At 41.1% G+C, this 27,680-nt stretch overlaps 1 protein-coding gene across 2 annotated transcripts; it reads right to left on the bottom strand.

Annotated features, from left to right (window-relative positions):
* Nucleotides 1-1,930: 1,930 nt before the first annotated feature.
* Nucleotides 1,931-17,999, bottom strand: stx17 (syntaxin 17). Of its 2 annotated transcripts, none has more exons than XM_012849304.3 (8): nucleotides 17,818-17,999; nucleotides 17,538-17,604; nucleotides 14,034-14,269; nucleotides 13,891-13,956; nucleotides 10,848-11,159; nucleotides 8,170-8,220; nucleotides 5,180-5,266; nucleotides 1,931-2,739 (listed from the first exon to the last, which is right to left on the bottom strand). In XM_012849304.3, the coding sequence occupies exons 3-8, from the start codon at nucleotides 14,154-14,156 to the stop codon at nucleotides 2,494-2,496; spliced, it is 885 nt and encodes a 294-aa protein (XP_012704758.2). In that variant the 5' UTR covers nucleotides 14,157-14,269; nucleotides 17,538-17,604; nucleotides 17,818-17,999; the 3' UTR covers nucleotides 1,931-2,493. The 2 variants fall into 2 exon arrangements, with proteins under 2 accessions (XP_012704758.2, XP_035989422.1); XM_036133529.1 differs by having other exon boundaries at nucleotides 14,034-14,266.
* Between the last annotated feature and the right edge of the window lie 9,681 nt (nucleotides 18,000-27,680).

Raw genomic sequence — 27,680 nt, 5'->3', positions numbered from 1 at the left:
GGTGGGGGTGGGGGGGCACTAGGGTTAAAGCCTAGCAAAAAAAAAAAAACAAACACACCCAGTAAACAGAAACCTTTTTGATTTGAGTTTGAAATGAGACGGCCTAATTTAGCTGGTTCAGTCACTGAGAGGCGCTAAATTCACAGCCAGGAACGACCCGAGTTGCTTTTTGATTAAGTCGGCGAACGGTTATAAAACGTTCCTGAATGATTCGGAGCATCAACATCATGAATTTATGTAACCCTCGTTTCTGTTTCTGTGTCTTCATGCCTGGGGGGGATAAACACTACGACTTTTTAGGTGTTATGAGGAGGGGACCCACACGGTAAAAATGGCGGAAATGATGCCAGCCACTTTATACGAGTTTGTTTTGTTTTGCTTTAAACCGTGTTTTTTTTGTCTCCTCATACGTTTAAAAGGTTTTCATGCAATTCTCAATTTCTGAGATTTAAGACGTTGGATTTGGACGTGTTTGGGGACTCATTCGTGTCGTGTGTCCCGCCCTTCCATACATGACCTGCATAGTGACATATCAGCCCACATACAAACCAACAGCTGGGGGAGGGAGGGGGGGGGGTCTGATGCCATTTTTTTTAGTCGCTCATCTCAGAGGTGAAGGAGAACAAAAAAAAAGAGATAAAAGGAAATAAAAAAAAAAGATTTTACAGACTTGTGTTTGTGTCTGAGCTCCGTTATTCTTAATGTTTTGTTTGTCCAATTAGTGACATTATTGCACGAGAGGTATAATAGAACTCACCTGGCGACGGATTATGAATATCTACCTCATCAGCCACGTGAATATCGCTTAAAAGAACAATTAAGATAATTTTGTTTTATATTTTCTGACGCAGCATAACACCCAAAACACATAATCCCGGTAGTGGCAGCATCATGCTGAGGGGACACTTCTGCTGCAGCCTCTGATGAGGGCTTACTGGTTGAGTAGCTAAAATGCATCAAAATGCTGCGACTGGATCCATTATTGCCCTCAGTTGATCCAAAGAATGACATCTCTGATAAAAAGAAACATTTTATTCGGCAGCAGTCGTATATCGGCATATAATGACACACGCTCCAGTCTGAACTGGGCAGGACTTTGGCACCATTTGTGCTACTTTGATGCATAAGTACACGAATAATTTCTTCAATGTTAAGCCGTGTTACTCCCATTTACCTTTAGCCGTTCACATTTTCCTGGATGCAAAAACACAAGAGTATCAGAGGCCTGTGAGCCTAGAAACCCTGCAGATGAAAAACAGTAAGAAACAGAGCCTACATGTGTTTTTAACAGTGACAGACTGGGACAAAACAATTAAACCTCTGATATTCTCACAAAAGGCCACGTTTACATCGTAGGTACAAAGATTTAGCAACAGCAGCAACAATAAGCTGTAGTGTGCTTTGCTTAAACATCATTTACACCTGGAGATATATATATATATATATTTTACAGTCTGTCCGTTTAAGCTGTTCTTGCTATGATTAGCCAACAGTCAAGAATGTCATTTATTGAGGATTTTAAACACAAGAAGTCAAAAGTATACATACGCCACCTACACCTGCACCACAGGCTGTCTAAACACAAACGATCTTAATTGGATCAAATATTTGATCGTTCTTCTTGGCTCAACCTTTAAAGTTCATTTAAAGAGTTTTGGGGTTCCTGCCAGACTTTTTTTTTTTTTTTTTTTAAGCATAGTCCACAAATATTTAGGTCAGGGTTTGTTCTTTAATGTCAGCCTTTCTTTTCTTTTTACCCATTTCACAACCAGTTTTAATCTTTATTTTCAGAGATCTGACTGAACCGTCTCCCTTGGATAAACAGAGACCGGTAAGCGTGTTCAAGCACCGCCCTGAAACCACCAGCGAGGCTCACGCCAACCGTTAACTAAAAGATGCTGGGACACCGCTGGGCGGCGGAGTCGGCACTGCTTTTACCAACGGGAAAGCATGGTAGTGGCAGAACCATCTGTTTTTAACCTTAACTGCAAGTCAGCAGCTAAATGAGTGAGTCTTATGATCCAACTGGTTGGTCCTTACAGGATTATGATCCCAGGCACACATCTAAACGTGTTTTGGAATACATAAAACTTGTGGAAAGGCCTCTGCCCGGTCTGTGCCAGGAAAGCAACCACTTTGAATGAGCAAATATAAATATCCAGCCAGAATCATGCAAGAAGCTCAATGATCCCACAGAAATCTTAGGGTTGAGATAAAGTTGCTTAGATTAGGTGAAGGCGTATGTATATATTTGAGGCTGTCTGTGTGAAGCAAAGTTTCATGTTTTTATAAAGCAATTGCAGTTGTTTTTCGTTTCTTCTTGCATTTTCAGTCCACAGTGAAAAAAAGTAGAAATCATTGAAAGGCCAAAAGCATCAGATCCGACCTGACGACGAACCGTCTCTCATAATTAAGGCTGTTTTTGAAGTGTTGAACAAAGTGCACACAGAGTCTCGTCAGATCAGTCGGTCCTCACACGGAGGAGCTTCTGGGTCATTTGTCCTTACTCTTCTCCGGCTCTTCTGCTGACGGGCCCTTCAGGTGTGTCATCTGTTGGTCCACCTGAGCTCGCCGGTGTTTGCGGACCAGGCTGCCGCCCGCGAAGCCGAGGGCGCCCCCTCCCAGAGCAGCAGCCACCCCGGCGGCTTTGAACCCGGCCAGCAGGCCGAGAGGGCCTCCCAACACGCCGCCCAGCAGCGCGCCGGCGACTGGCAGCACCGCCAGCTTGTAGCCCACCGCCTGGAGAGACGCGGAGGAGAGATACGCCGCGGTTTAATTTACCTCGCACACCTTTTGGAGGCATCAAGACTTTGTGGCTTAAAGGCAGCCCCTGCGACAGAGTGTGCATGCGGCTATCCTTTCATGATCACTCGTCAGTCCACAGAAGGTTAAACCTTACAAAAAAAAAAAAAGAAAAAAAAGAAAGAAAGAAAAACACAAACAAGCCTGCATGTGTAAATGTAAAGGTACCCTTCCACAGTCCGCTGCATCAAAACCTTTTTTTTTTTTTTTTATCATCTTCATTTAGGAGAAATCAGAGAGATGTGGGCCGCCGTGTTATTGCAGCTGCTATCATCAGAGCGGAAGGTGCTTTTTGCTGATGGCAATTAATGATTGATTCTCTGACCATCCACACACACACACACACACACAGGGACACACACTCACTTGATTAACACTTCACCATTAAATTAATCTAGTTCAAAAGCCAGCGTTGCTTGTCCACACCCCCGTGGCAGTTGAGGAAATTTTAATTTCATCTGAGCCGAGTTAAAAGGACTCTGGCTATAGAAGTTGTGGAGGAGGGAGGAAATGAGCGGGTTGTATATATATGTCTGTGTGTGTGTGTGTGAAACAGCGTTTGACCTGATTACAGATTACAAGCTTTGAAAACACGTTAAAACATCTGACACCCTTCTCATCTGTTTCATCTCGCTGCTGTTTCAACCCTTTAAGGTGCAGCCCTCCACACCCACCAAATCAACTCACGGGAGGGGAGACGGCCATTTGTTTGTTTGGCTTCGCGTCGTGCCAAATATCTTTTTTTCTTTTTTTTTTAAAACGGTCGATTTAGAACTAAGGTTTTATTTTATTGCATTCAACCTCGAGCTACATAAAAAAAAAAAACGGCCCCCCATTTGCTTTTGCTTAAATCTCGCCTCTGTCACGTTTTACTTTTCCCCTGAAGTTCGGTGGAATTGTTATAATTTATTCACGCTATTATGATTACTTTTATCAATTAAGACAGCAGAGAGAAAATGACAAACTTAATTAAACAGCCACAGAGAAATCACATCAATTTAAACTGAACTGGTAGACTATATATATATATATATATATATATATATATATATATATATATATATATATATATATATATATATATATATATATATATAGTCTATGCCACTACCTGAATCCAGTGAAATAATCCAATTATTGGCACCCCTAGTAAATAAGAGTCAAAAGCCTTAAACTACAGCAGCATAATGTCACACTGTCTTTCCACGAAAGCGAAATATACCTAAAGAATTCTTTTAAGATGTTGTGGCATCAGTGGCCAGCAGGAAGAAGGGCAAAGTGAGAAGGGATGCAGTAAAGGGCCCAGGTCAGGAATTGAACCAGGGACAGCTGCGTCTAGTATCGGCTGCAGGTGCTCTGCCTCTGAGCCACTGAGCCACGCAGCGGCCATTCTTCTTTTTCCTCAGCTTAAGTCGACTCCCATGTCTCTTTCGCGGGCGTAAAAATGTGATGAGACACAGACGGCTATTCTCTTGGCAAATCTTCAAAACGGGAAAGACAAAAGAACATGGCCTTAATTAAACTAAACGTCTGTTGCCCGTTGCCGATCAGTGCATCCGGTCCTAAACTTGTCCCAATCTGCCAGTCCAGCAGCTGGAACCGCAGCAAACTAGGCTGGACTCCAGTCCACCTGTGGTGGGATGATCACAGAAGATCACTGCTGACGCCTAATTTCTCTCTGTGTGACATTGCGTTACAAGAATATAGGATTCAGTCATTTTCAAGCTTTCTGCGCACCTTTTCCAGGAGCGAGCTGTAAGCAAACGTTAGCAGTTAGTGGCTCTGCAGAGCAACATTTCTATTTGTTTATTTTTTTTTTCATTTTAGAGAATATTGCACTAATAATTTAGAAGTCTGCAACAAAACATTAAACAAATCCCTCGAGCAACTCAGACGTCAACAAAAGGTTTCACCTGAGAGACAAAACGCTGTAGAGGTGTGTTTTTTAAAAATAGACACTTCCACAGGGGTGTAATCTAGTATAAGGAGAAACCAAGAAGGGATTTGCAATGTGCAATACGTATGAAGGGGCGGCGACTTGTCTTTTGATTCACATTATGGGATGGAATAACTGATATGAGAAATTACAGAACACTCATTTAAATCTAACAGACGCAGAAACGCGCCGGCCCTGCCTGGTTAGGTCCCCTTATCCAACGTCTTTATCACTTCCCCCCCCATCCCCTCCTCTTCCCCCGTCTTCTCTCTCTATTTCCTTAATTGCAGCTTTCCTCCATATTGGAAGGGATCGATGGGGGACAAACGCTGTGGAATGGCTGGGAGGCAAAGTGCCATCGATCTGCCCATCTCCCAAACACGGCGCACACTCACACAGGGGATCATCAGGACATAAACACACAGATACATAAACACCCACCTTCCCCAGGCTCCTGGTCCCCTCCTCCACGTTGGCTGCGGCTGTGTTGACGTTGTCCTCGATGCTGTCAATCTTCTCCTGCTGGGACTGAGGAGGCACCGGCGTGCACATTAACACACACTCTTATAGCAACGTGCACCGACACCACCCCACCTGTCGTGTTCCAAGATTTCATTTTATTCTCCCGACCCGACCGGATTCTGCTCTTACGGCACGGTAGACGCACGCGAGGACTTTGGAGGTACACCCGGCCGGGACTTGAGCCTCACCGCGTGCTTTTTGTGTGGCTCTCATGAAATATTCAGAGCGGCAGCTGTCGCTCTCACCACGCGAGGACCGGACGGACACAGGGGCCACGCGACAAGCAGAGCAGAGAGCTTTACCTTGGTTTCCCCCTTCCTCCTCGGAAACAAACCCGCGCCTCCCTCACCTGCTCTCGCAGCTCCTCTTACGCGACAAAAAGAAACTTCCTGTTGGTTTCTGATGGTTTCGCCAATATCGCGCTCGTTCCTGCAGAAGACTGCAGTTTTTTCCACCAGCCTCAGAGAAACGCGCGGCTGCTCCGTCACCGTTACACGCTGTTATTTATTTTGTCTGAACGCTGCGACTGCATAAAAGCTGAGGCTTTAGAGCCAGGCAGATATGAACTAATGTTTATTTTTACATACCAGTTTGAGTTTTAAGAAATTAAATTCTCTTTTTTTTATGCTTCATAGAGCACTCTATCAATCTTTTGGAAAATTTAGAATAAAAAAAAAACATAGGTATAGATCAAGCTGCACAGAGGAACTAGATAGCTGGTGAATAAACAGTTGATTTGTTTTTTTTTATGCCAAATAGTTAAATAAAGCAGTGTACAAACTTTTCGGTTATTGGGCCAAAATTGTTCAATCGGAAGCGCTCGAGGGCCAAGAAATTTGTAAAAGTAAATAACATAACCAAAAACACTAGCCCTGCCCAACAAAATATGATTTTAAGAAAAGATATGAAACTGTATTTAGCCTATTTTATTAAATTATTACAATTAGATTTTAAGGCACCAAAGTCTGCATTTGAGGGAAAGTTGCTCTTTTTACCATGAAATTGAAGCAAATGTAAAAAGTGCGCTTATTAAAGGAAAAATGTTTTGTGTTGTACTGAACATTCAATTAAACATTCTATTGTAAGATTTTAACTTGTCTACGATACATTTACCCTAATTAAAAAATAAAAAGCTTCCATCTGCAAAAAGCCACCAGGGCTGATCGACCAAATCTTTCTTGAAATTCAGTTGGAGGGCCGCACAAAATCAGCACAGGGGCCACAAATGGCCCCCGGGCCACACTTTAGACACCCCTGGTTATATATATTAAAAACACTTTTTCCAGAAAAAAAAGCTTTATAAACCAGTCAGAAAATTGTTAAAATAAAAATGAAAACAAGCAAAGTTTAAGTTGTACAAAAAACACTGAAAACTGTTGGTTTCATTAACCTTTTCCCCCCAAAATAATTAAAGATTTGTCAAAAACTGATTTTGACAACAACAAAAAAAACACAAAATTTTTACTTTTCCCCTCCAGTCTGAAGATAATTCTTTGGATACAAAAACCATATAGCGCAGGCCTGTTTACGTTACACAAATACTATTATAACCAAATAATTTAGAAACACTATGTTTCTTTGTTTTTTTTTTAAATGAAATGGTCAAATTAACTTTGTACAATAGTACAATTTTATTCTACTTTATAATTCCAGATGGGACATAAAGAAATGCAGTACGAAACATGTATTTTTTTTTTTTAATCAGTCACCAACGTAGTTTGATATGTTTCAAATTAAATAAAACAAAATATGTTTTATCCAGCAGCAGGAGGAATTCGGGGCTAGTATTGAACAAAAATGGTCCAACATTCAAGTTTGTATGAAATTTGAGGCCTTCGGGGTCTCGATAACGCAGGAACTCTGCAACCATCTTTTCACAAATATAAATTCAGGGAAACAAATTCTGTGAACACAAATCTTTTTTTTTTTGACTGACAACAAATTTTTTTTTGAAAAAATGAAAATGATTTCTCCTTAAATGGCAAAACGAGGAATCTGTTTTTAAACTTAGAAAATAAAAGAGCGCAAATGATTTTCAAATCTGTTTTACTTATTTGTTACGACTGTATTTCAGAATTTTTGCCAGAGCTTTAGAACAGATGGTTCATGAACAAAAAGTGTTTTTTTTTATTTAAAACTAAACGATTATTTTATATCAGACTTCTCTGACGACTGACGGTGTAGAAACGTTAATAACCCTGTCAGGAAAAGCCCCGCCTGGTATCTTAGGAACAGACTGACAGTATAAACGCAGTGGTTTGTTAAAGCGATAACTTAATGTTTAAAGGTTGGTGGAAAGTCCTAAAGAGAAGCTGAACCGCTAACGTGACACAAACAAAGACACAACCACACGCTCACTCAGCGTTTCCACTGAGGCGCTGCCTGCTGGAATATCACTCCCCAAACGGCACCTCTCACCCTAGAGACGCCCCAACATGTCTATGCTCTTTCTGTTTCCCCTTCTTCTTCTTTTTTTTTTTTTTATACTCCAGCTACATCTTCACTCTCTCCCCATTGTTAATCTCTCCTTCTCTCAGCCTCCCTGCTCCTCTCCCTCCATCCCAGAGGAACGAGATAATCTGAACCGTCTGTTCTCCACCTGCTCCGTTGCATCCCTCGTTTCCCTCCTCTCCCCGCCTGACGACCAAATCCTCCCTCCCGCCCCTTCCTGCCTCTCTCCTTCTCATCAACTCTCCTCGGGGGCCCCAGACGCGGGACCTCTGGGGCCCCCGGCGTTACGCTCCTGAGCTGATCTCGGAGGAGCCTCGCCGGGCAACGCCAGCCCACGTGGCTCCAACACACGGAGGGCTTCCTGGAAAGGCGCTGCGGGCGAGCAGCACATGCAGACGGAGAGCTGCACGCGGCGCTGGGATGTGAACGCGGGCGCCCCGCAGAGCGCTGGTACTCACATGGACAAGCAGGGAGAACTCCGTCACTAAGCCGCTCAGCTCCTTCAGGTCCTGAAAGGGGGCAGGAAGTTGATTTTATTGCGATTTCACCGAAAGATTTATCAGACAAATCTGCAGCGTTATCTAATAAAAAATGAAATAGACAACAACAGGAGGCTGGCTGACAGTGACTGAAGTCCCTCAGACCTCCATCTTTCAGAGAGTTTTCCTTTTTTCTTATTAATTATTATGAATAATATAACTCACTAAACAGTGCTGTCAAAAACGAATCCCCTCTTTAAAGGTCTGTTTTGTTTTTGCTTGCGAAACTTTCAGAGCATCAGTTTGATTTTTATATCAGACAAAGATAACCAGGGTAAATACAATATGGAGTCTCAAAGTGATGATTTTATTCACTATTAGACAATAATCTATCCAAACCAGCTTGGCCCTGTGTTAAAAAAAACATTATCTGTGTTAAAAAAACATTATTGGACTCTTGTTAGATCACGAATCGACTGTGATTAACCACATTTTTGGAAAGGCGAGTTGAATTTCACCCAGGCCTCATGACTACCAGGCCTTGTGAAAGAAAAAAAAATCACTCAAACAGAACCTGTCTGAAAGTAAGAAACTCAAAAACAGATGAGAAACAAACCCAGTGACTCATTTCTGGAAAGGGTTGCAGAGCCATTTCTAGGACTTTGGGACTCCAGTCAACTACAGTGAGAGCTGGGCGCTATGGACCAAAAATAATATCTTGATTTTTTTAGGCCGATATACGATATTTATCTCGATATGCTTCTCTTTTTATAAAGTAATTATGAAAAGGAATCTCTGAATCAAAGCTTTATCCCAAATGTCTCACAGACACATTTTTTAATACAGTAGATAAATATGAGAAACAGACAAAAATAACCCATTGGAATACATAAAGGTCAAATTCTAACCCAACATTAACCGTCTCTTTTTTTTTTTGCCTTTGCCTCAATATCATCTTATATCTTCTTTTTTTTATCTTGATATCTAAAAACAATTCTCGATATATTGTCCCAGCCCTAGTGAGGGCCATCATCCACAGTCAGAGGAAACACGGAGCACCTTACCAGAAATTACTGCAAGAACAACGCAGAAGGTCTGAAGCACGGCAGACCGCGCTTCATGAGTCAACAATAATAAAGAGAGAGGGCAAAATGGGATTCATGGGGGAGCTTCTGAAGTCAAAAACACCGATGACCAAAAAAACGAACCAAGCAAACAAAAAAAAATAAAAATAAATAAAACACATATTGGCTGAAAAACAACTTGATGATCAGCAACAATTTATGGAAAATATTCTGAACTAACGCAGCATTTCCATAACATCAATCCAACAGTCAAGCATGGTGGTGGTAGCGTGATGGTCTGGGGCGGCTTTGCTCGTTCAGGACTGGAACGACGTGCCGTAATCAAACCAAGACTTCTTCTTTCCACCGGCAAATCCTGGAGGAGAATGTCCGGCCATTAGCGCTTAGACCTCCTGCATCCTTTGGCTGATCAGGATGACAGCAGGATGACCCAGCAGCAAGTTCACCTCTCAATGGCTCACAAACTAAAATGAAGGTTTTGTAGATTTCTAGGGAAAAGAAATCCAGACCTAAATCTGATTAAGATGCTGTGGCATGCGCTAAAACAGGCCATTCATGCTTGAAAACTCCCCAACGTGGCTGAATTGAAACCCTCCTGCAAACGAGAGTTTAAGCCGTAATGAGGTTTAGTGGGGCAATGGTTTTTGGTTATTTTGTAAAGCTCCTTGGTGATTTGTCGATGAGCTATAGTCTAGCTCTGTTCAGCCGGACACTTCTGGAAAGGCTCATCTTGATACCTTGATCTCCGTTTATGGATAACGGTTCTCACTGTGGTTCCCTGGAGTCCCAATTCCTCAGGAACTGCTTGGTATCCCGTCCCACACTGGTTGAGCTCAATGAATTTGACTGACATTTAAGTATATATATATATATATATATATATATATATATATATATATATATATATATATATATATATATATATATATATATATATACATGTACATGTACATGTACATATACATATATAGATAGATAGATAGATAGATAGATAGATAGATAGATAGATAGATATACATATATATATCTGTATATATATAGACATATATAGATAGATATTGCCTTGTGCATTGTGTATTTATTATTATACATGAATGTTGATATTTTCCTTAAAAATGTTTGTTGTTTTATTTGAACATAGACGTTTGTTATAGTGTTGTTTTATTTTGGCTGTGGCTGTTTAGCAAAGTTATTTCGTTTTTTGATTGGTGGCAGACAAAATAAGATTTTATCTTCTTTGTGCTCCCTTTTGCTCATGGGTAATGTATGACAGAAAGTGAGTGTTTTTGTCATTTTCGCCATGGAGTAATAAATAAATCTGAATCTGAAAGTGTGATGAAAAAGCAAAAACAAATTAAACCTGTAAACGGGTGAATAGCTTTTAACAGCACGGTGCATAACTGTTTATAAAGACTTTTTATTCTTGTTCTGATGTGCAGAAAACATTTTTACAAGTCATGCCTTGGGATTTATCTAACTGGATTATTGGGGGGGGGGGGGGGATTATGGTTCAACTCATAAAAAAAGACCAATGTTTTTGTTTTAATTAAAAGCTTAAAGAAACAAACACACCTCCTCCAGGTTATCCCAGGACTCGGCTGCGTTCTGATCAGCCGGGATTTCCGGAAGCCGGAGCTGAATTTGCCCGTCCGCCGGTGGCTCCTCGTCGGCCTCCTCGCCATGATGCCAGCTGCCGGACCGGCTGACGGAGGACCGTGCGTCCGGCGGCGTCGCAGGCGGGTCGGAGTGCAGAAGCAGGAAGTCCTGCGCTGCGGCTGACGCTCTGTCCCTGACCGGCTTGACGAGCGCCTCCAGAGCTTCGGCGTCTTCGGAGCGGACCCGGCCGCACAGCTTCTCCATCTCTCTGATGTTCGCCCTCAGTTGCTGCAGAAAGGACAGAGGACTCACAGGCTGCTCAGAGGGAAATCTGGTTTTATGCAGGCAACTTCTTTGAAAAAACAAAAAAAGCAATAAAATATTTGAAACATACTAAAATTAAGAACCAAGGCAAATACAACTGTTGTTAATTAAGGGATAGAAGCAGGAAAAGGAACCCAAATGATTTATTTTATGCCACTGTCTATAACACTTTGAATTGTCTTTTTAATGAAATGCGCTGTAGAAATAAACTTGCCTGGCCTGCAGTTTTCCAACAGACTGCTTTTTTGTTAAGATCATTGCATCTGATGTGGTCCTGCCTGTCTTTATTTGTCTATATCAGACACTGATGTGCTGCTTCCTGTCAAGGTTAAACTCACACCGTCAAAGTAAGAGTCTTTTTTAAGGAAAAGTCCAACTGAAGAAGGACTCGAATTTCTGATGGTCTTAAACTAGGAATGAGAAAGGGATTTATTTGAGATTTCAAAATAAAACTGTTCGATACGGTTCAAAATAAAAAGAAGACTCTTTATTTTCATATCCAGTGTGTCGTATGGTTTCCAATACCTACTGGGCCATCACCAGGGTTAGCAAGGTTAGCAGATCTTCAAAATAAAAGTCTGAATGTTTCAGAAGTATGTTCCCCATTACTGATAAAATTAAATGTTTAACTAAAAGAAAATACTTTTCAAAATAAACGCCCCCGTTTTAATGGAGCTAAAACAGTCTAGACAGAAAGCAGCTGCACCAGGCCTTTCAAAATAAAGCTTTCAGCTACTCGTCCAAACGAACGCCAGGATATTACATCTGATGGTTTATTGCAAAACAAGATGCCGCATTATGATCGGACCTAAAACAGGCACGAAAAATTCACGCTGCTGTCCTCTCAAAACCAAGCTCACAGAGGATTTTCAAAAATAAAAGCCTTACTTTTACATAGCTCAATGCTGACAAAAGACGCGCTCCAGATTGCTTTGAAGGCCAAAGCTGATCTATACCGGCTCTTAATCACACAGCAGAAAACCCGTCAGACCGCAAACACACCAGAAGGATCGGGAGCGTTTCTATCCGCCTGTAGTTTTGGTCCATTGTTTAAGAAGTGTTAGGCCCGTGCGAGTGTGTGTGCGCGCGTGCGTATGTCTGCGCGGGGTTGTTTGCGAGTTTACGGGAGCTTAATAAGGTTTTCGATATGAGGCAGGGGAACACGGCACATGCCCCGAGGGTGACAGGAGGATTACGCGGCAGCCATCAGCCCTCCGGGCCGAGGCGCGACCCGGGCTCCGCGGGTCAACGTCCTGCCGATAACTCGCTCCTTTAATTACAGGACATGAATAAACATACGCCCACACCCGTGCCTCCGCGGGCGTGGAACTGAAAAGGCACACTGATTAACATGGAGGCAGACGGGTCGGGCACCTGTCAGCGTGCAAACGAAGCGGGTTGGTAACGTGAGCTCCTGCATCCTGAAGAAATGGTTTCAGTAAATGACTGAAGACATATTTAAGCAATGATGGCAAGAGAGTGGAGTCTGTTTTTTTTATTTATTTTTTTAAAAAGGATAAAAGCTGCTCCTTCCGATTTCTAAATCACTTGTGATCAGCCCATGTACCCACCTACGAATGGGCCAGATAACACCCAGATGCACATCCAAACATCTGAAGGAGGAGCGCCAAAACACCGACTCTGAATTAACGGCACAAGGACACGGGAAAGCACTCCATGAGCGCTCCCGGGAGGGGAGGGGGGGGGGGGTTAGTGGAGTAATGGTGAGAGGATGAGTGTGTGCCTGTTTGGAGTTATTTCACCTTCAGAGACACGGCGGCTTCCAGGCAACAACATCCCGCGAGGCCTTTCACATCAGCCATGTGAACAAGCGCCCGAAGAGAGGTACCGGCGGACATTCCTTCAATTTCTCGTCCACGATTTCCGGCTCTCCTTTGGAAGTCTCACGTTCGCAGAGAGGCAAATCTATTCTCCGTGCGTTGTGAGATATAAGACGGATAAGCGACGTGAAGATTGGGTTAAGAGACGTCTTTTAGCAGAGCCGCCTCTCTGTTTTGGGGACGACCAATTACAGAAGCTCTGCGAGCCAAATGTGTGCAACAGAACCAGGAGTTTGCATCAATATTTTGTGCATTGATGCAAAATATGTGATTTCTGGGTCGCCTCCTGGACCTGTTGGCCCCGCGACCCGATCTTAGATAAACAGAAGATGATGGAAGGACAAGTACGAGGGGAACTTTTTTAAATGTGCTGCAAACAGGGTCTCAAGTTGTTCATCCATCCATCTTCATTCACCTATAATCTACTGTAGTGTGTGGCGGCATCGTTTACGCTGTCACTGACCGCCATTTGTTGTCCGCTTATTGTTTCCCAGGGATGGTTCGTATGTCAGGCGTCAGTTCAAACTGGCTCTGAACCAGAAGACTAACAATTATTTAGTTAACGTAGACCCCGTCTGTGCTTAACTGGATAAACCCGCCAGTGGCCGCCCTAACTTTGATCTTCTTTGAGTTGGAAAACGGGACTGCCACAATTGTAGGAAATGTCAAGGTCTAAATTTATTTAGGAGGTCACGAGCTTCAGACAATTCACCACCAAATATACGCTTAGGAGATGCAGAGACATATGGCTCTTTAAGCAGCCGTCAGTCAAATTGTCCTCTAAATAAAACCTGTAATTCCCTAAATACACAACCTATAGATATCTTTGTTAATTTTATATATATATAATTTACCTGAACAGTTCTGCTGGCATTTATATGCTCCTGATGGAGGCGGTCCCATTGCTGGCTCTGCTGGTACTGTGGACAGAAAAGATGAAATGCTCTCATTCACTCCTGGGTGTGTCCGTGTGTCCAGGCGGACACGGGTTCCTCACCTTCAGTATGTTGCTGTGGTGTTTCTGCAGCCTCTCCAGGTCCGTGGGCAGAGCCACTTTAATGAACTTGTTGATGGGTCCCTCCAGGCGCCGAAGTGTCAGCTTGTTGCCTTCCTCTGCCATGTGTCCCGCTGAGCGCCCACAGCCGACACCTCTGTGGAACTTCCACGCCGCACCTGCTCGCCTTTATCTCACCGTGTCCACGCGCTGCACGTAGCGGCACAGCTTGGGTTCTGCTAAATGCACAATTCAAATGAATACGTTTTATGACACGCCTCTAAATCTGGCTCCCGAATCAGTCCGGTTCATATATACAGTTTTTTCTAAAAAAAATTATGCTCAAAATCCAGACTTTCCCAGACTTCTACATTAAGATAAGATAAGCTTTATTGATCTCACATTGGAGAAATTCACATGTCACATTGGCTCAGTAATCGGTAGTCATAGGAAGAAGTAGTCAAGTAGGACGAGGTGCATCAAATATATACACAGTATGTCCTCGTTGTACCATGGATCAAAGGAGTAGGTAAGAAAAAGCAAAAAGAAAGAAAAACAATTCTTTACAATCATTTTAAATTTTTAAATACAAAAAAAAAAATCACTTTAAATTTATGGGGGATGTGTGTAAAGCGGACAGGGTTCACAGTTGGTAGCAGCAAAAATAGAAACTGGATGAATGGATGGAAAGGACCATACAAGGAAGGAATGACATAAGGAAGCACACAGGAAGTACTGATACAAGTTAGGAAGGAAGCTTACAAGGAATGACCCAAGGAAGGAAGGATACAAGGAAGAAAGTACAGGTGCAGTGAAGGACACAAGAAGGAAGGAAGCATACAAGGAAGGGAGAAAACTACGAAGGGCACAATGATTGAAGGAACCATACAAGGACGAAAGGGAGGATAAAAGGAAGGACACATTGAAGGAAGGAAGCTTACAAAGAAGGACGGACACAAGGAAGGAAAGAAGCCTAAAAGGAAGGGAGGAAACTAGGAAGGAAAGAAGCCTAAAAGGAAGGGAGGAAACTAGGAAGGAAGGCCACAAGGATTGAAGGAACAATACAAAGAAGAAAGAGAGGATAAAAGGAAGGACACGTTGAAGGACGGAAGCTTACCAAGAAGGAAGGGCACAGGGAAGGAAAGAAGCATAAAAGGAAAGAAGGGCACAAGGAAGGAAGGAAAGACACCAGGAAGAATACAAAGAAGCAAGGAAGTATACAAGTAAGGAATATGGGGAGAACACAACAGAGGAAGGAATCATACAAGGAAGGAATGAAAGATACAAGGAAGGCAGGGAGGATGAATGGAGGTAAAACACTAGAAAAAAGAAATCAAGGAAGGACACAAGGAAGGAAAGAAGGATGGTATAAAGTCAAATACTTTACAGAACAAAAAAAACAAAAACAAAAAAGTATTGATTTGAGCTTAAAATGTTTTTAGTGAGCAGAAGATTTACATTGATTATCAATAAGTGACATGAAGTTTTTAAGTATGAAGTATTTTCTGGTAAATTTTTTTTTTAGTGGCCTGGTCTCAGAGACGCAGATGAAACCTCACTTTTGCCAACAGTCAGGACCAAAAGTGTTCGCAGTGACACCAAAACAATCGGTGTGTGTGGTTACAATACTTTGACATTTTTGGTTTTATTTGCAGTTTGTTTCCTTTGGTCAGTCAGAAAAATATGTCGAAGATTAAAATATGCCTAATTTAGTTCACGCGTCCGCTCAAAATTCTGCCTGAACAAAGACTTTAGTTAAAAATCAGGCTTTGTGATCCATTTGATCAACCCTGTCACCTTTTAAACACGTCTAGGCATTAATAGAGGGCTTTATGTGGACATGTTTTCACCCCAACCTCGCATTCCTGTTGTTTAGACAAAAGGCTACATCGTATTTTCCGTGTCAATTCAATGAATATTTTCTCCATATATCACGTTACTGTTAATCAAAACTACTTCCCTCTCTGTTTATGCAGATGAATTCACCTCCACCTGCTGCCAAGGTTCAGCAAGCTGGTGGTAGGAAAGTCTGCACACTGCTGAGTATTCTGAAGCTCTTTGTTGCCGCTGCCCTTCACACCCTGAAGATCTTAATAACTTGGAAAGCCGCTCTTTCAGATACAACCTTCCTAGCTGCAGCTTTCTTACATCGTAGGTCATTTTATCGCAATAAAGTTAGCTCTGCTGCCTGTGGCGGTAACCAAGAGCACAACGACAAGAGAATAATCCTCATTTCTGGTGCACTCTTCCAACCTTTGCCTGTTTATAATACACCTGCAGGGAAATTAACATAGCCTGGTCATTTTAAACGTTTCCATAAATCCAAAACTAAAGAGCAAAAAGGACAACATTTGTGTCACTGCAAAAAAACTCTTGGCCATGAAGGCGCATATCAGGAATTGATCCATGGCTCTGTCAGAGTGTCACTCCTTATTGTTGCACTACTATTTTGACTTTAAGTAAAGCTACGGGCTAGGCCGGAGAAAAAGACATTAAATGGGATTCTGACATTGGGTCCTTGATCAATCAATCAAATCATCCAGATTGGTCAAAACTTTTCTATCTAAGGAAGCCCAGCAGATTGCACTGAGTCTTGACAAGCAGAATTCACTCCTCCTGAAAGAGCGTAGAGCCACAGGGGCAGTCGTCTGCATTGTCAATGGCTTTGCAGCAATCCCTCATACTGAGCATGCATAAAGCGACAGTGGAGAGGAAAACTCCCCTTTAACAGGGAGGAAAAACCAGAAAAACCAAACCAGGCTCAGTGTGAACGGTCATCTGCCTCGACCGACTGGGGGTTTACTGGCCTAAACATTTTAAAAATTGACTAAATCCTATTTTATCAGAGGTGGCAGACATGTCTTATATACAGAGGTACCTAAATGAAAAACTACTGGATCGTTATTTCTTTTTTGTTGTTGTTGTTGTCTCCATTGAATTAAGGCAAAATGTATTCCAGTATTCCAGTTTACTTGTAAAGTAGACAGAGCAGCTCTATCAGGGTAAAAGTTAGGATGATTCCAAGGCAACAAGAGAATTTATGTATATATATATATATATATATATATATATATATATATATATATATATATATATATATATATATATATATAAATGTAGGCAAAGTTGTTTGTTTGTCTTTAATGTGTACACCTAGCCAGACTGGCCAAGAGGAAATTTCAGTTAATTAGTTAGTTAGCTACATAGATAGATAGATAGATAGATAGATAGATAGATAGATAGATAGATAGATAGATAGATAGATAGATAGATAGATAGATAGATTCTTAGTGACACCCCTGAAAGTACAGTTAGTAAATGTGACACAGTAGCTTATTGTGGAACTTATCACTTGGCCCCAGCATTGTTTTTCAACCAATAAACAAACATTAAGCAGCAACAGGAAAATAAAAAAAATCTTCTGATAAATCGATTTCCTAGAAACCCAATTTCCAAACTAAAAAACATTGTAGCCGGACAACACACGTTGAGACGCGGTCCATTTACCTTTTATTTCTTCTTTTGGTTTTAACTCCTGGAGCGAAGTCACTCAGGTCACAGCTCATTAGCCCTTCTGCTCAAACAGAAAGTGAAATCAATTTACTGAAACATATTCCCCTTGCAGACAGCTCAGACTGTCCGCTTAAACTAAAAGGACCGTGTCGGTTTTGGAGGGGTAGCAATGACAGCTCCGTTAACATGTTTAAATGTCTTCACTGGGAGAGACAAACAGCCAGACAGAGAGGCTGTAAACACCAAAAGTTAAAGGAGAAACTGCGGCACTCACCCGCCTCAGCGAAGCCCATTAATGTGACTTAAACTACAGATGCTGCGTGAGAGCCTTCATACTGTTCAGAAACGCAACTTTCACATATAATTAGATGCTTTAATAAACTATTAGGTATTTTCTCCCCACGTCAGAAAGTTGTTTGTAAACAACACTCTTCCCGGTGCGGCGTTGAATAGTTCCCGGGCTCAAACGGCGCCCGCAGCAGATTAGTTCCGCATCTCATTTCCAGCATTTCTGCCCCTAATTTCAAATGTGTTTATTTGTTTGGTTGTTCACATGTTTATCTGCATACAGTGGACTGCATGAATGGTCATACCTTTTGAATTTCTTCACATGTTGTTACATGACGACTTTATATGTGATCAGCCAACACTGAGCAGCACATGATTGTAGCAGAAAGAAAATTACCCATGATTTTCCTGTATTGAAAACAAATCTGGAAAGTGCGGCATGCATATGTATTTAAAAGTATTTTATTCAAATTTGCTACGGGTATACTTATTTCATACTTACAATGAGGCTGTGTACTTGAAATGTACATTCTGCAAACTATATTTCATATATAGACTTAGACTTAGACATCTTTATTTGTCATTTTGTATGTACAGAGTGCATACAGAACGAAATGTCGTAGCATACAGCTTGTAAATTACAATATAAATTGAAATGTAAACAATGCAGGAGAAAGAGAACAGTGTAGTATAGTGAAGTATACTTGACTATTACTGAAAGGTTTAAACAGAGGTCTAAGACAAGTACATTAATAAAAAAAACATACTTAAGTATACTTAATACATCTAACTTCAAGTATACTATTTTATTTGCTAAATTGCCTTCACAAGTCCCCCTAGTTAGAAAATAAAAGTCCACTTGTGCATTCGTTAACATTTGTTTAATATGTAGCTTATCTGTGAAGTTCTCAGAGGTTTGTTAGAGTACATTAGTGAACAAAGAGCATCATGAAGCCCAAGGAACACAGCAGATAGGTTAGAGAGGAAGTTGTAGAGAAGTTTAAAGCAGGGTCAATTTATAATTATAATTATGTTACTGTTCAATCCGTCATCTGAAAATGATAAGAGCATGGCAAACTGTGAACAATACATGGCTGTCCAACTAAACAGACAGAAAGGACCAGAGGTGGGTAGAGTAGCTAGAAATTTTATTCAAGTAAAATTAGCTCTACTTCAACATATTTTTACCCAAGTCACAGTAATCTTATCTTAGTAAGTACTCAACCAAGAAATTACTCAAGTAAGAGTAAAAAAGTATTTGGTAAAAAAGCTACTAAAGTACTGAGTAAATATTTATAACAACTGATTTGATATATTAACAATTATGTAATTGGTCAGGGAAAATATTAAATTATGTACAAATTCTGGTATTTTAAAACAGAAATTTTACAGACAACGATTACAAAGTAACAAATTTAGGCAGAAGAAACACTTCTAAACAATGTTTTTCAACATAAAACCTATGAAACCAAGCAGTTGATGTATATACAGTGAGTTAGGACAGAGCAATAACAATATATACTGTTACAGTATGGTTACTTGACCTATAAATGGCTCAATGAGCTCAGCAGATAGAAAATATAATTAAAACTACAAATCTTGTGTACAAAAAAGAAGTCTCACTTTAATATAAACTATGGATGTGTGTCTCTCTGGTGCATTTTTGGTTTGAACAAGTTTGTTCTTTATTCAGTAAAGTTCCTCACAGTGGATAGAGTAGCCAGATATTTTACTCAAGTAAGAGTAGCGATACGTTCTTCATAATATTTACTCCAGCAAAAGTAAGAAGTACAGTGCAGTGAAACAACTCTTAAAAGTACATTTTGTTTAAAAAATAATCAAGTAGATTAAACTTGCAGCTGTAACCTGTTACTAACCACCTCTGGAAAGGACAAGGAGATGACTATTTAGGGAAACGGCCAAGAGGCCCTTGGTAACTCTGGAGGAGCCGAGATATTCAGAGCGCAGGTGGGAGAATATGTTGACAGAACAACAATTACATCTTTGAAATGTGTCCCTGGACCAACAACCCTGAATTCCCTGCTTTTGCGAGCCTGAAGCAGAAGCAGAGATCTTAAAGTGGCATGGTTTGGTTTCTGTGGTTTAGACCCAAGTATCTTCATGTGTTAGCGTGGCCTAGTCAAAGTCCAGACCTAAATATGACTGAAAATATATTTTCACAGAGATTTTCCAACCAGTCTTGAGTTTGAGCAAAAACTTCAGGCCACAGATATGATGGAGACCTAAGCCAACAAAAACTTGCAGCTGTAATTGCAGCATAATGTGATCAGATCGGATTTTTATTTGCATCCGCTCATCATTTTCCTTGCACGTTACATTTATGCACAACATTAAGCTCTTCTATAAGACAAAGTCCTAATGCAATACATTGAAATGTGTGTTTGCAATGTCACAAATTGGGGGAAAAATGCTGAGGCACTGCGCAGATGTGTACCCGAAATAAAATCAGTATTTAAACCCTAATACCTGCTTTTACCCTGATTCCCACATAAATGGTGGCGATTCGTTTTGAACCAAAAGAAGAATGTGATTTAAAGTCATCCTGTGGTTTCAACCAGATAAACGGTGCCAATTCCTCAACAACAACAAAATACAGACAGTCTCCTGCCCCCTCCAACTCAGTAAGAAGTATTGCACAGATGATAGGTTAACCATTTTTGATGATTTGCTATTTAAACTTTCACTGTCAGTTTTGATCCTCCCCCTCAGTCTGCAAGTCTGGGAGTCCCCCAGAAAGTGGACAAAACACACTCTCAGACAGACAGACAGACACACACACACACACACACACACACACACACACACACACACACACACACACACACACACACACACACACACACAACAACAACTGCAGCAGATGGGTGACACCAGGGGAAATCCCCTGCATCTGGGGACGGCGTGCTTCACTGCGGCCCCTCGCCTGGAGCATCCGCTGGGGGAAGAGAGTTTGGTGTGTGGGGGTTGGCCTAAATGTCAAAGGTAAAAGGTGCTGCAGAAGAAGAAGAGAAATGGAAACATGCAATAGACCCACTCACACAGACTGATCTCAGAGTAGAGGAGGGGGAAGCCCAGTCCTCTACTCTGACAGCCTTCAAAACACAACACAAACAAAAAAATCTTGCACTTAATGTGACTTTCCACAAGATCTATGCTGTTTAAACACAAAGTAGACTCAGAAAACATGAGACAAAACTGAAATGTCGTGTAGACTTCACTTTTATCACTAGATCATTTTGGGTTTGGACTTCCGTTGCCATACCGGTGCGTCTGCGTCGTCCCAAGGCCGAAAGAAAAGTGGATTTATGTCATCCCATAATATGTCCAACATTTTACACGTGTGACCGCCACACAGATCAAGAGTGTGGAAATTCTGCGGTTGCAACGTCTGAAGACCTCGAGCCAGACGCCACCCACCTATAGCAAGAATGTCAGGCAGCCGCAAAGAGTTACCCCTACTTCTGTACACGTGGGAATTATTTCTGCTCTGTTTTAATTTCTTAGTTAAAAAACACATAGGACAATTTGACATTTTTTTTTTTTTTTTTTTTTTTTTTTGCATATACTCTGAGAAATACACCACTGGTCAAAAGTTTGGGTTCACCCAAAAAAAATTTATGAATCAAATGAGTTACATAATGACATTGACAAGGTGATGAATCACTTATCGTTTCATGGATATCACTTTATTTATGCTGCAATGGTTTGCAACAGACATGACATTTAGTGACTTTCCAAACTTATTTTGTCCAACTCATATCCAAAAACACAGTCATGGTAAGAAAAAGAAAAGAAAGTTACTTTAAATTGTACAGGTTTGTGCAGCTTTTTAGTGATTGTTTCCATTTTTTACTCATCAAATCTTTTGTTTCACAGTATTTCAGTCTACTCTGTCTAAGTCCTTTAAGATATAAATCTCTTTTTATTTTTCAGTTCGGCAAGTTAAGAATAATCAAATAATCATGGTGAAGGTACCGTGGTTAAAATATTTATCAGAGGGCTCTGTGGCGGTCAAGTCAAATTCCACATGTTTGGAAAGGCAGGGCGAGGCGAGTTTATTTGTATTTCAGCAACAAAACAATTCAAAGTGCTTCACATGATTTGGACAAATTGGCACGAACTACCCGTTGGTCCGGGGCATCTTTGCTGTGTCGGCTGGATAGCTTGTGGAAAAGGCAAGGCAAGGTAAGGCAAATTTATTTATATAGCACAATTCAGTACAAAGACAATGCAAAGTGCTTTACATGATTAAAATATAGGAAAATAAAACAGAATAAAAGCAAGTAGGAATAAAATGTAGATAAAAAAAAGAACAAAAAAGTGGTGATTCAGTTAACTAGAACAATCCTAGGCAATCCTAAACAAATGTGTTTTTAATCTTGATTTAAAGGAACTCAGGCTTTCCGCACCTTTACGATTTTCTGGAAGTTTGTTCCAGATAAAACTGCACACAGGACCTCTTCCGGCTTTATTTGAAGTCTTTTTCAGCCTCTGACAGTTTTACTTCCTTCAGGATTTCCCCACATTTGGCTCCGTCTATCTTATCATCAACTGTAACCATTCAACCTGTTCCTGCAGAAGGGAAACATCCCCACAGCACCATGCTGCCTACACCGTGGCGTATTATACTTACCAGAACCATTGGCAATTAGTAATTGCACCAACCAGTTCAGAGCACCTTCTTACACATGTGCTTCCCCTCATGGCTTGGGCCACATTTCAAACGAGACTTCTTATGGCTTTCCTCTCGCCGCCGTTCTGTGAAAACCTCTTAACAGAGTGTCCCGCCTGAGCTTCGGACTTCTGCACGTCCCCCAGATGTTGAATCCAGCGGTGCTTTTTGAGCTGCTATGAGCGTGACATGTCGCTTTATACCCTAACCCAACTCTGGACCTCTCCACATCTTTCTCCCTGACCTGTCTGCTGTGCTCCTTGGTCTTCATGATGCCGATTGTTCACAGTGAACAAACACAGAGTGAAGATGGTAAACATCCAATTAAGATCCTGTTCGGATTTTAATCGGGATAGACATCGAAAAGCTTGTTCCTTCCCTTCACAGTCACACACTAAATGCTGTTGGTGTATCCCAAGAAATTAAAGGTTGCAACACGGCTAAATGTGAATAAATTCCAGGGGCTTGAATACTTTTTGACGTATTTACTGCATGTGTGTGTGTGTGTGTGTGTGTGTGTGTGTGCATTAGGCCCAGGAGGACTCAGGTGTGGTTCGCTTCAGTCTAATCCGGGAAGGTTCATCAGCAGGAGGGGAAGCCAGCAGGGAGCTCCCCTCACTTTGTACCTCCTGAATCTCTCCGTTTTCACAGAAAGGTGTGATTAGCGCACCCTGACGCCTCAGAGGAGGCAGGCCTCTTTCTTTCTTTTTTGTTTCTTCCACAGAAGACGCGTTGACACGTCGTAGCAGGAGAAACACAGGTGTTGCTAATAAAATTAGAGAAGCACGCTTAATACGCAGGTGCTCTCTGCAATACCGGGGGACCTGAATCAGCAGCAGCCATTATTTTCCTCTCTTGGTCCAGCGACTAGAGCAGATTATCGCAACTTCCTGAAAGAATGTAGCTCCTCGCCAGTCACGAAAATTCAGCTGCGTGAATGACCAGAGAGGGAGCTCCCGTCACTACAAGCCTCTGCATCAGCAACCTGTGTGCTGCAGGACATGCTTATGATGTAAAACTACCAAAGGTCTCAGTCCCGCACATTTACAGATTTACTTTTACGGTTCAAACCGTCTAGATTAGTCAGGTTGTCTGAACGAGGTATTTTTTAGGAGCAAAAAACCGACAGTGGGGAATCATGTTCCTACTTCAGCCCCTGCCTTTGGAGCAGCCTTCCTGCAGACCTGGGATCAGAACAGACGACTGATGCTTTTAAAGTAATTCAAGTTCAAATGATTTTAAGTCATTTTATTGACTTCTTCAATTTGTTTTGGTGTTCTGGTTGACTGGGTTGCTTGGTTTAAATATAGATTTTAGTTTAATTGAACTCCTTTTATCCAACGTTTTCACATTTCTGTACACTTCTGGGTATGTTCCCTTTATCTTTGGGTTTGTTTTTTTCTTTTTTCCCTTTCACTTTTTTTGTTGCCCCCTGTTTTAATCTGACGTGAAGCCTTTTGTGCTGCCTGTATTGTGCTCCATAAAAACATTGATTATGTTTGTGATTTACATCTGCGTGTGATTTCTGCTAAAAGGCATTTTCTAAACACAACCATCTGCATGTGCTTATGAACCCCTGGGTGCGTATTGTAAAACCTTTGCTAGAACGTTAACAGTGCTGAGATGTGATTCAAACATTTTTTACTTAAAAAAACTCCCAAATTAAAAAAGCTAAACATTCATTTTCTTTTCTGTTTTTTTTTCAAAGGTAAAATAATTGTTTTCATTTTGGATGAAGACTCTTTTTGAAGAGATTGCACACTTTTGAGATCGAGTATTTGTTCTTGGTAATTTTTAAATAATTTGTTAATAATCTTTCAGTGCATTCCATCTAAAATATTTATTCATTTGGATTTTTTTCCTCTCTGAATTAAAACCCATAACTATTTTTTTTCTCTGTATACTCTTTTTATATAAGTCTTTTTGGTCAATTTAGTAGTTGAGGAAAGACACTTTAGGATTGCTACCTGCAACTCTTGTTATACATTGGTTACTATTATATCACTTTACTATTCCTATTAAATCCCCATTAAAGGCCTCATTATTACCACTGAGGGTAAAAATGTGCAAAAAGCATGAACTCAAATACATATTTGAAAGTAGTAGGATGATTTCACATGGATACGTTTAGAAAAACCCAACCTTTAATTTGAATTTGTATATTTACTGGGGGTAAAATTCCATGTTAAGAAATAATTATTATTTTTGAACAGTTATCCTGCTGCAATCAGCATTTATGATTTTTAAGACCTCTTGCACATCTCTGTCAGGGGGGGCAGTAAGTGCAGCAGGTATTTTAAGTATGGTTCTCATCTTTGTCTGAGATACATATCTCGCTTTCTGAGGCAATTTGAGATGCACTTTTTTGCAAGAAAAGTTTTATTTAAATTATAACGTTACAAATTATGGACTCACAGCTTCAAAAACCCTGCTCTGAATGCAAGTGTCCACGCATAATTATTATGTATGTTTGATAGGACCCCTAATTAAGACTCCGGGTATCTGCTACCTGTCAGCACGGATCGATTGGGTGCAAGACTGGCAGCCTGCGCTCCGTGTGTACGTGTGTGTGTGCTCAGCGCAAAATTCAGGGTGCGTCTTACGCGTCACGTCATCTGATCCTGCAGCAAACGTTGGTAATATCACTACAACCTGTGGAGGACTGTCTGCATTTTGCACACTTTTATACTTATACTTATACATTTGTATAAGTATAAGTATACTTATACTTTTGTATATATCCTTTTTACTTCTTATTTTACTGTATTCTTATTTTTTGTCTGCACCATCAACACCAAGTCAAATTCCTTGTAAGTGCAAACCTACTTGGCGATTAAACTTGATTCTGATTCTTTTACAAAACGTAGGAATGATCATCTTGTTATTGTTGTTTTTCTGCTGTCTATTATTTTAGACAAGACACACAAACACACACATATATAATGAAAAGCTATTTAAATATTACATTTCCTATTATCTAAAGCCAGCCCTGGTCTGTAATATTCCAAGCTAATCCATAAAAAGGCAATCAATTATTAGAACAGTGGGTGATCTCACGTCATATAATTCACATTTGGTTAAAGCGGAGAGGACTCGTCAGCTTGTACCCCAGCGCGTTTCTTTCTTTCTTTCTTTCCATCCCTCACTCACTCAGACCGCCTCACGCTGATGGATCTGTTCACTATTTCCCTACCAGCTGCTATCCATCACCGAGCTGTTTGAGAGCGAGGGAAGGAGAGAGCGCGGCTGCGTCTGTGTAGGTGCTCTCGGTGCTGAGTGAGTGATGGCGGTGACAGTATAGACGCCGTGTGCTGTGAAATGTCACAGTGCCGATCGATGTTGTTTAACGAGGCCAGAGGCTGATCTGGACCTCATGCTAACATAAAGCTCTCCTCTCCTCACTCTTCCTTCCCCTCTTCACTCTCCTAATCCCCCCTCTACTCTCCGTGAGAGCCCGAGGGTCCCTTGGGGCGGGCGGGGGGAGGCGAGGCCTTTCACCTGTCAGCGGGCTTTTGTCTGTGACAGGGGACATGCATACAGTGCCTTGGAAAAGTATTCACACCCCCTGAAACCTTTTCACATCTTTACATCCTGCAAATAAAAAAAAAACTATAAGAAATATTTGTTTCTTTTTTTTGTTGTTGTTGAGATTTTACGTCACAGCCCAACACAAAGTGGTGCGAAATTGGGAAATGGAGGAAAAAGTTGTTCTTTTTTCCTTGAAACATAAAAAAGGGGGATGCATTTGTATACCTCCCCATACCCCTAAATAAAATCCCCTTTTCAACCTGCGTGTAATGTCATCTCCGAATGAATTGCAGCTGTTCTCTGAAGGCCTCAGAGGTTCGTTAGAGAACATTAGAGAATGAACAGCGTTATGGGAACAGGACTCATTACGAGATCTTGGTTCTTACAGGTAGGGCTTTAAATGATCAGGTGTGGCTAAGGTCATGTGACCAAGGCCTGCTGCGTGTGCTGCATAAAAGGCGGAAAACTTAAGGAGAAAAAACTTTCTCGGCGGTGGCACTAGACCTGTGGAGCTCTCTCCCTTTTAGTTTGAGGTCTGTAGACTGTTGAGCTTCTTAAAAACCCATCTGTTTAAATATAGCTTTTAATTAACTTTCTGGATGTACTGATGCTTAATGTTTTTAGCTTTTCTTTTGCACAGCACTTTATCAATTGTGTCTTTAAAGGTACTGTATAAATAAAGTCTTACAAAGTTACAATCCCTAAACCTCAACCTACCTAGACACGACTGAACAAGGACATGATTGACCAGAGAAGCAGCCAAGAGGCCCATGGTAACTCTGGAGGAGCTGCAGAGATTTAGTTGAGGTTGGAGAATCAGTTGACAGGACAGCTATTCTGTCTAAAACCTGTCCTTAATGGAGGAGTGGCGAGAAGGAAGCCATTATTGAAAGGAAGCCATAAGAAGTCCCTTTTAAATCACAACAAATGCCATTTAAGGGATGAAGTTGTTCTGATCAGATTAAATCTAAAACATTTGGCCAACCTGCAAAATGCCACATATAAAGGAAAACATCACATCATTCTTGATAAACCATCCCAGCGGTGAAACACGGAGGTGGCAGCATCATGCTGAGTGGCTCCACCTCAGCGGGGACAGGGCAGCTGGTCATAGTTGATGAGAAGACAGGTGGAGCTAAATACAGGAGGTTCCTGGACGAAAACTTGTTAAAAACAGCCGTAAAAGTTACTTTTACAAAACATTATCTTAGCCATGCATTCAATACAACTGCATGCATGCAGGCATGCACAACTGATTTTTATTTGTTAAGAAATGTATTAACCAATGTACCCTTTTTCTTTTAATGCGTAGTTATGCAACAGTTTGTGACAGGCTATGGTGCATAAATCCTAATTAAAAAAAGGTTGATAAGTGATAAAGTGGTAAAATGTTCAAGGGGTGTAATTTCCTTGACAGGAAAACTGTTTGAATTTGTGCCTTGCATTGCAAATTTTGAAATTATTTTGTGCCAATGACACAGACTGAACAAGGACAGGATTGGCAAAAGAATCAAAACACAGGACGCAGCGGGTCAGAATAATCAGAACTAGTTTATGATTTCAAAGTGCTGAACAGAAAATCCAGTGAACAAAAGAGGGGAAAATATATATATATATATTCAACAGGA

Source organism: Fundulus heteroclitus, chromosome 3, assembly GCF_011125445.2.
Source record: "Fundulus heteroclitus isolate FHET01 chromosome 3, MU-UCD_Fhet_4.1, whole genome shotgun sequence".
In the NCBI taxonomy this organism is placed as follows: domain Eukaryota; kingdom Metazoa; phylum Chordata; class Actinopteri; order Cyprinodontiformes; family Fundulidae; genus Fundulus; species Fundulus heteroclitus.
This window is presented reverse-complemented; position numbering and strand designations above follow the sequence as displayed.

Excerpts from the sequence above, each read along its gene's own strand:
- stx17 (XM_012849304.3), bottom strand. The coding sequence starts at position 14,156 with ATGGCAGAGGAAGGCAACAAGCTGACACTTCGGCGCCTGGAGGGACCC. Across the intron at positions 8,221-10,847 it reads CCTGGGATAACCTGGAGGAG|GACCTGAAGGAGCTGAGCGG; the intron begins GTGTGTTTGTTT and ends GCCCCCTTTCAG. Across the intron at positions 2,740-5,179 it reads GGACCAGGAGCCTGGGGAAG|GCGGTGGGCTACAAGCTGGC; the intron begins GTGGGTGTTTAT and ends GCGTCTCTCCAG.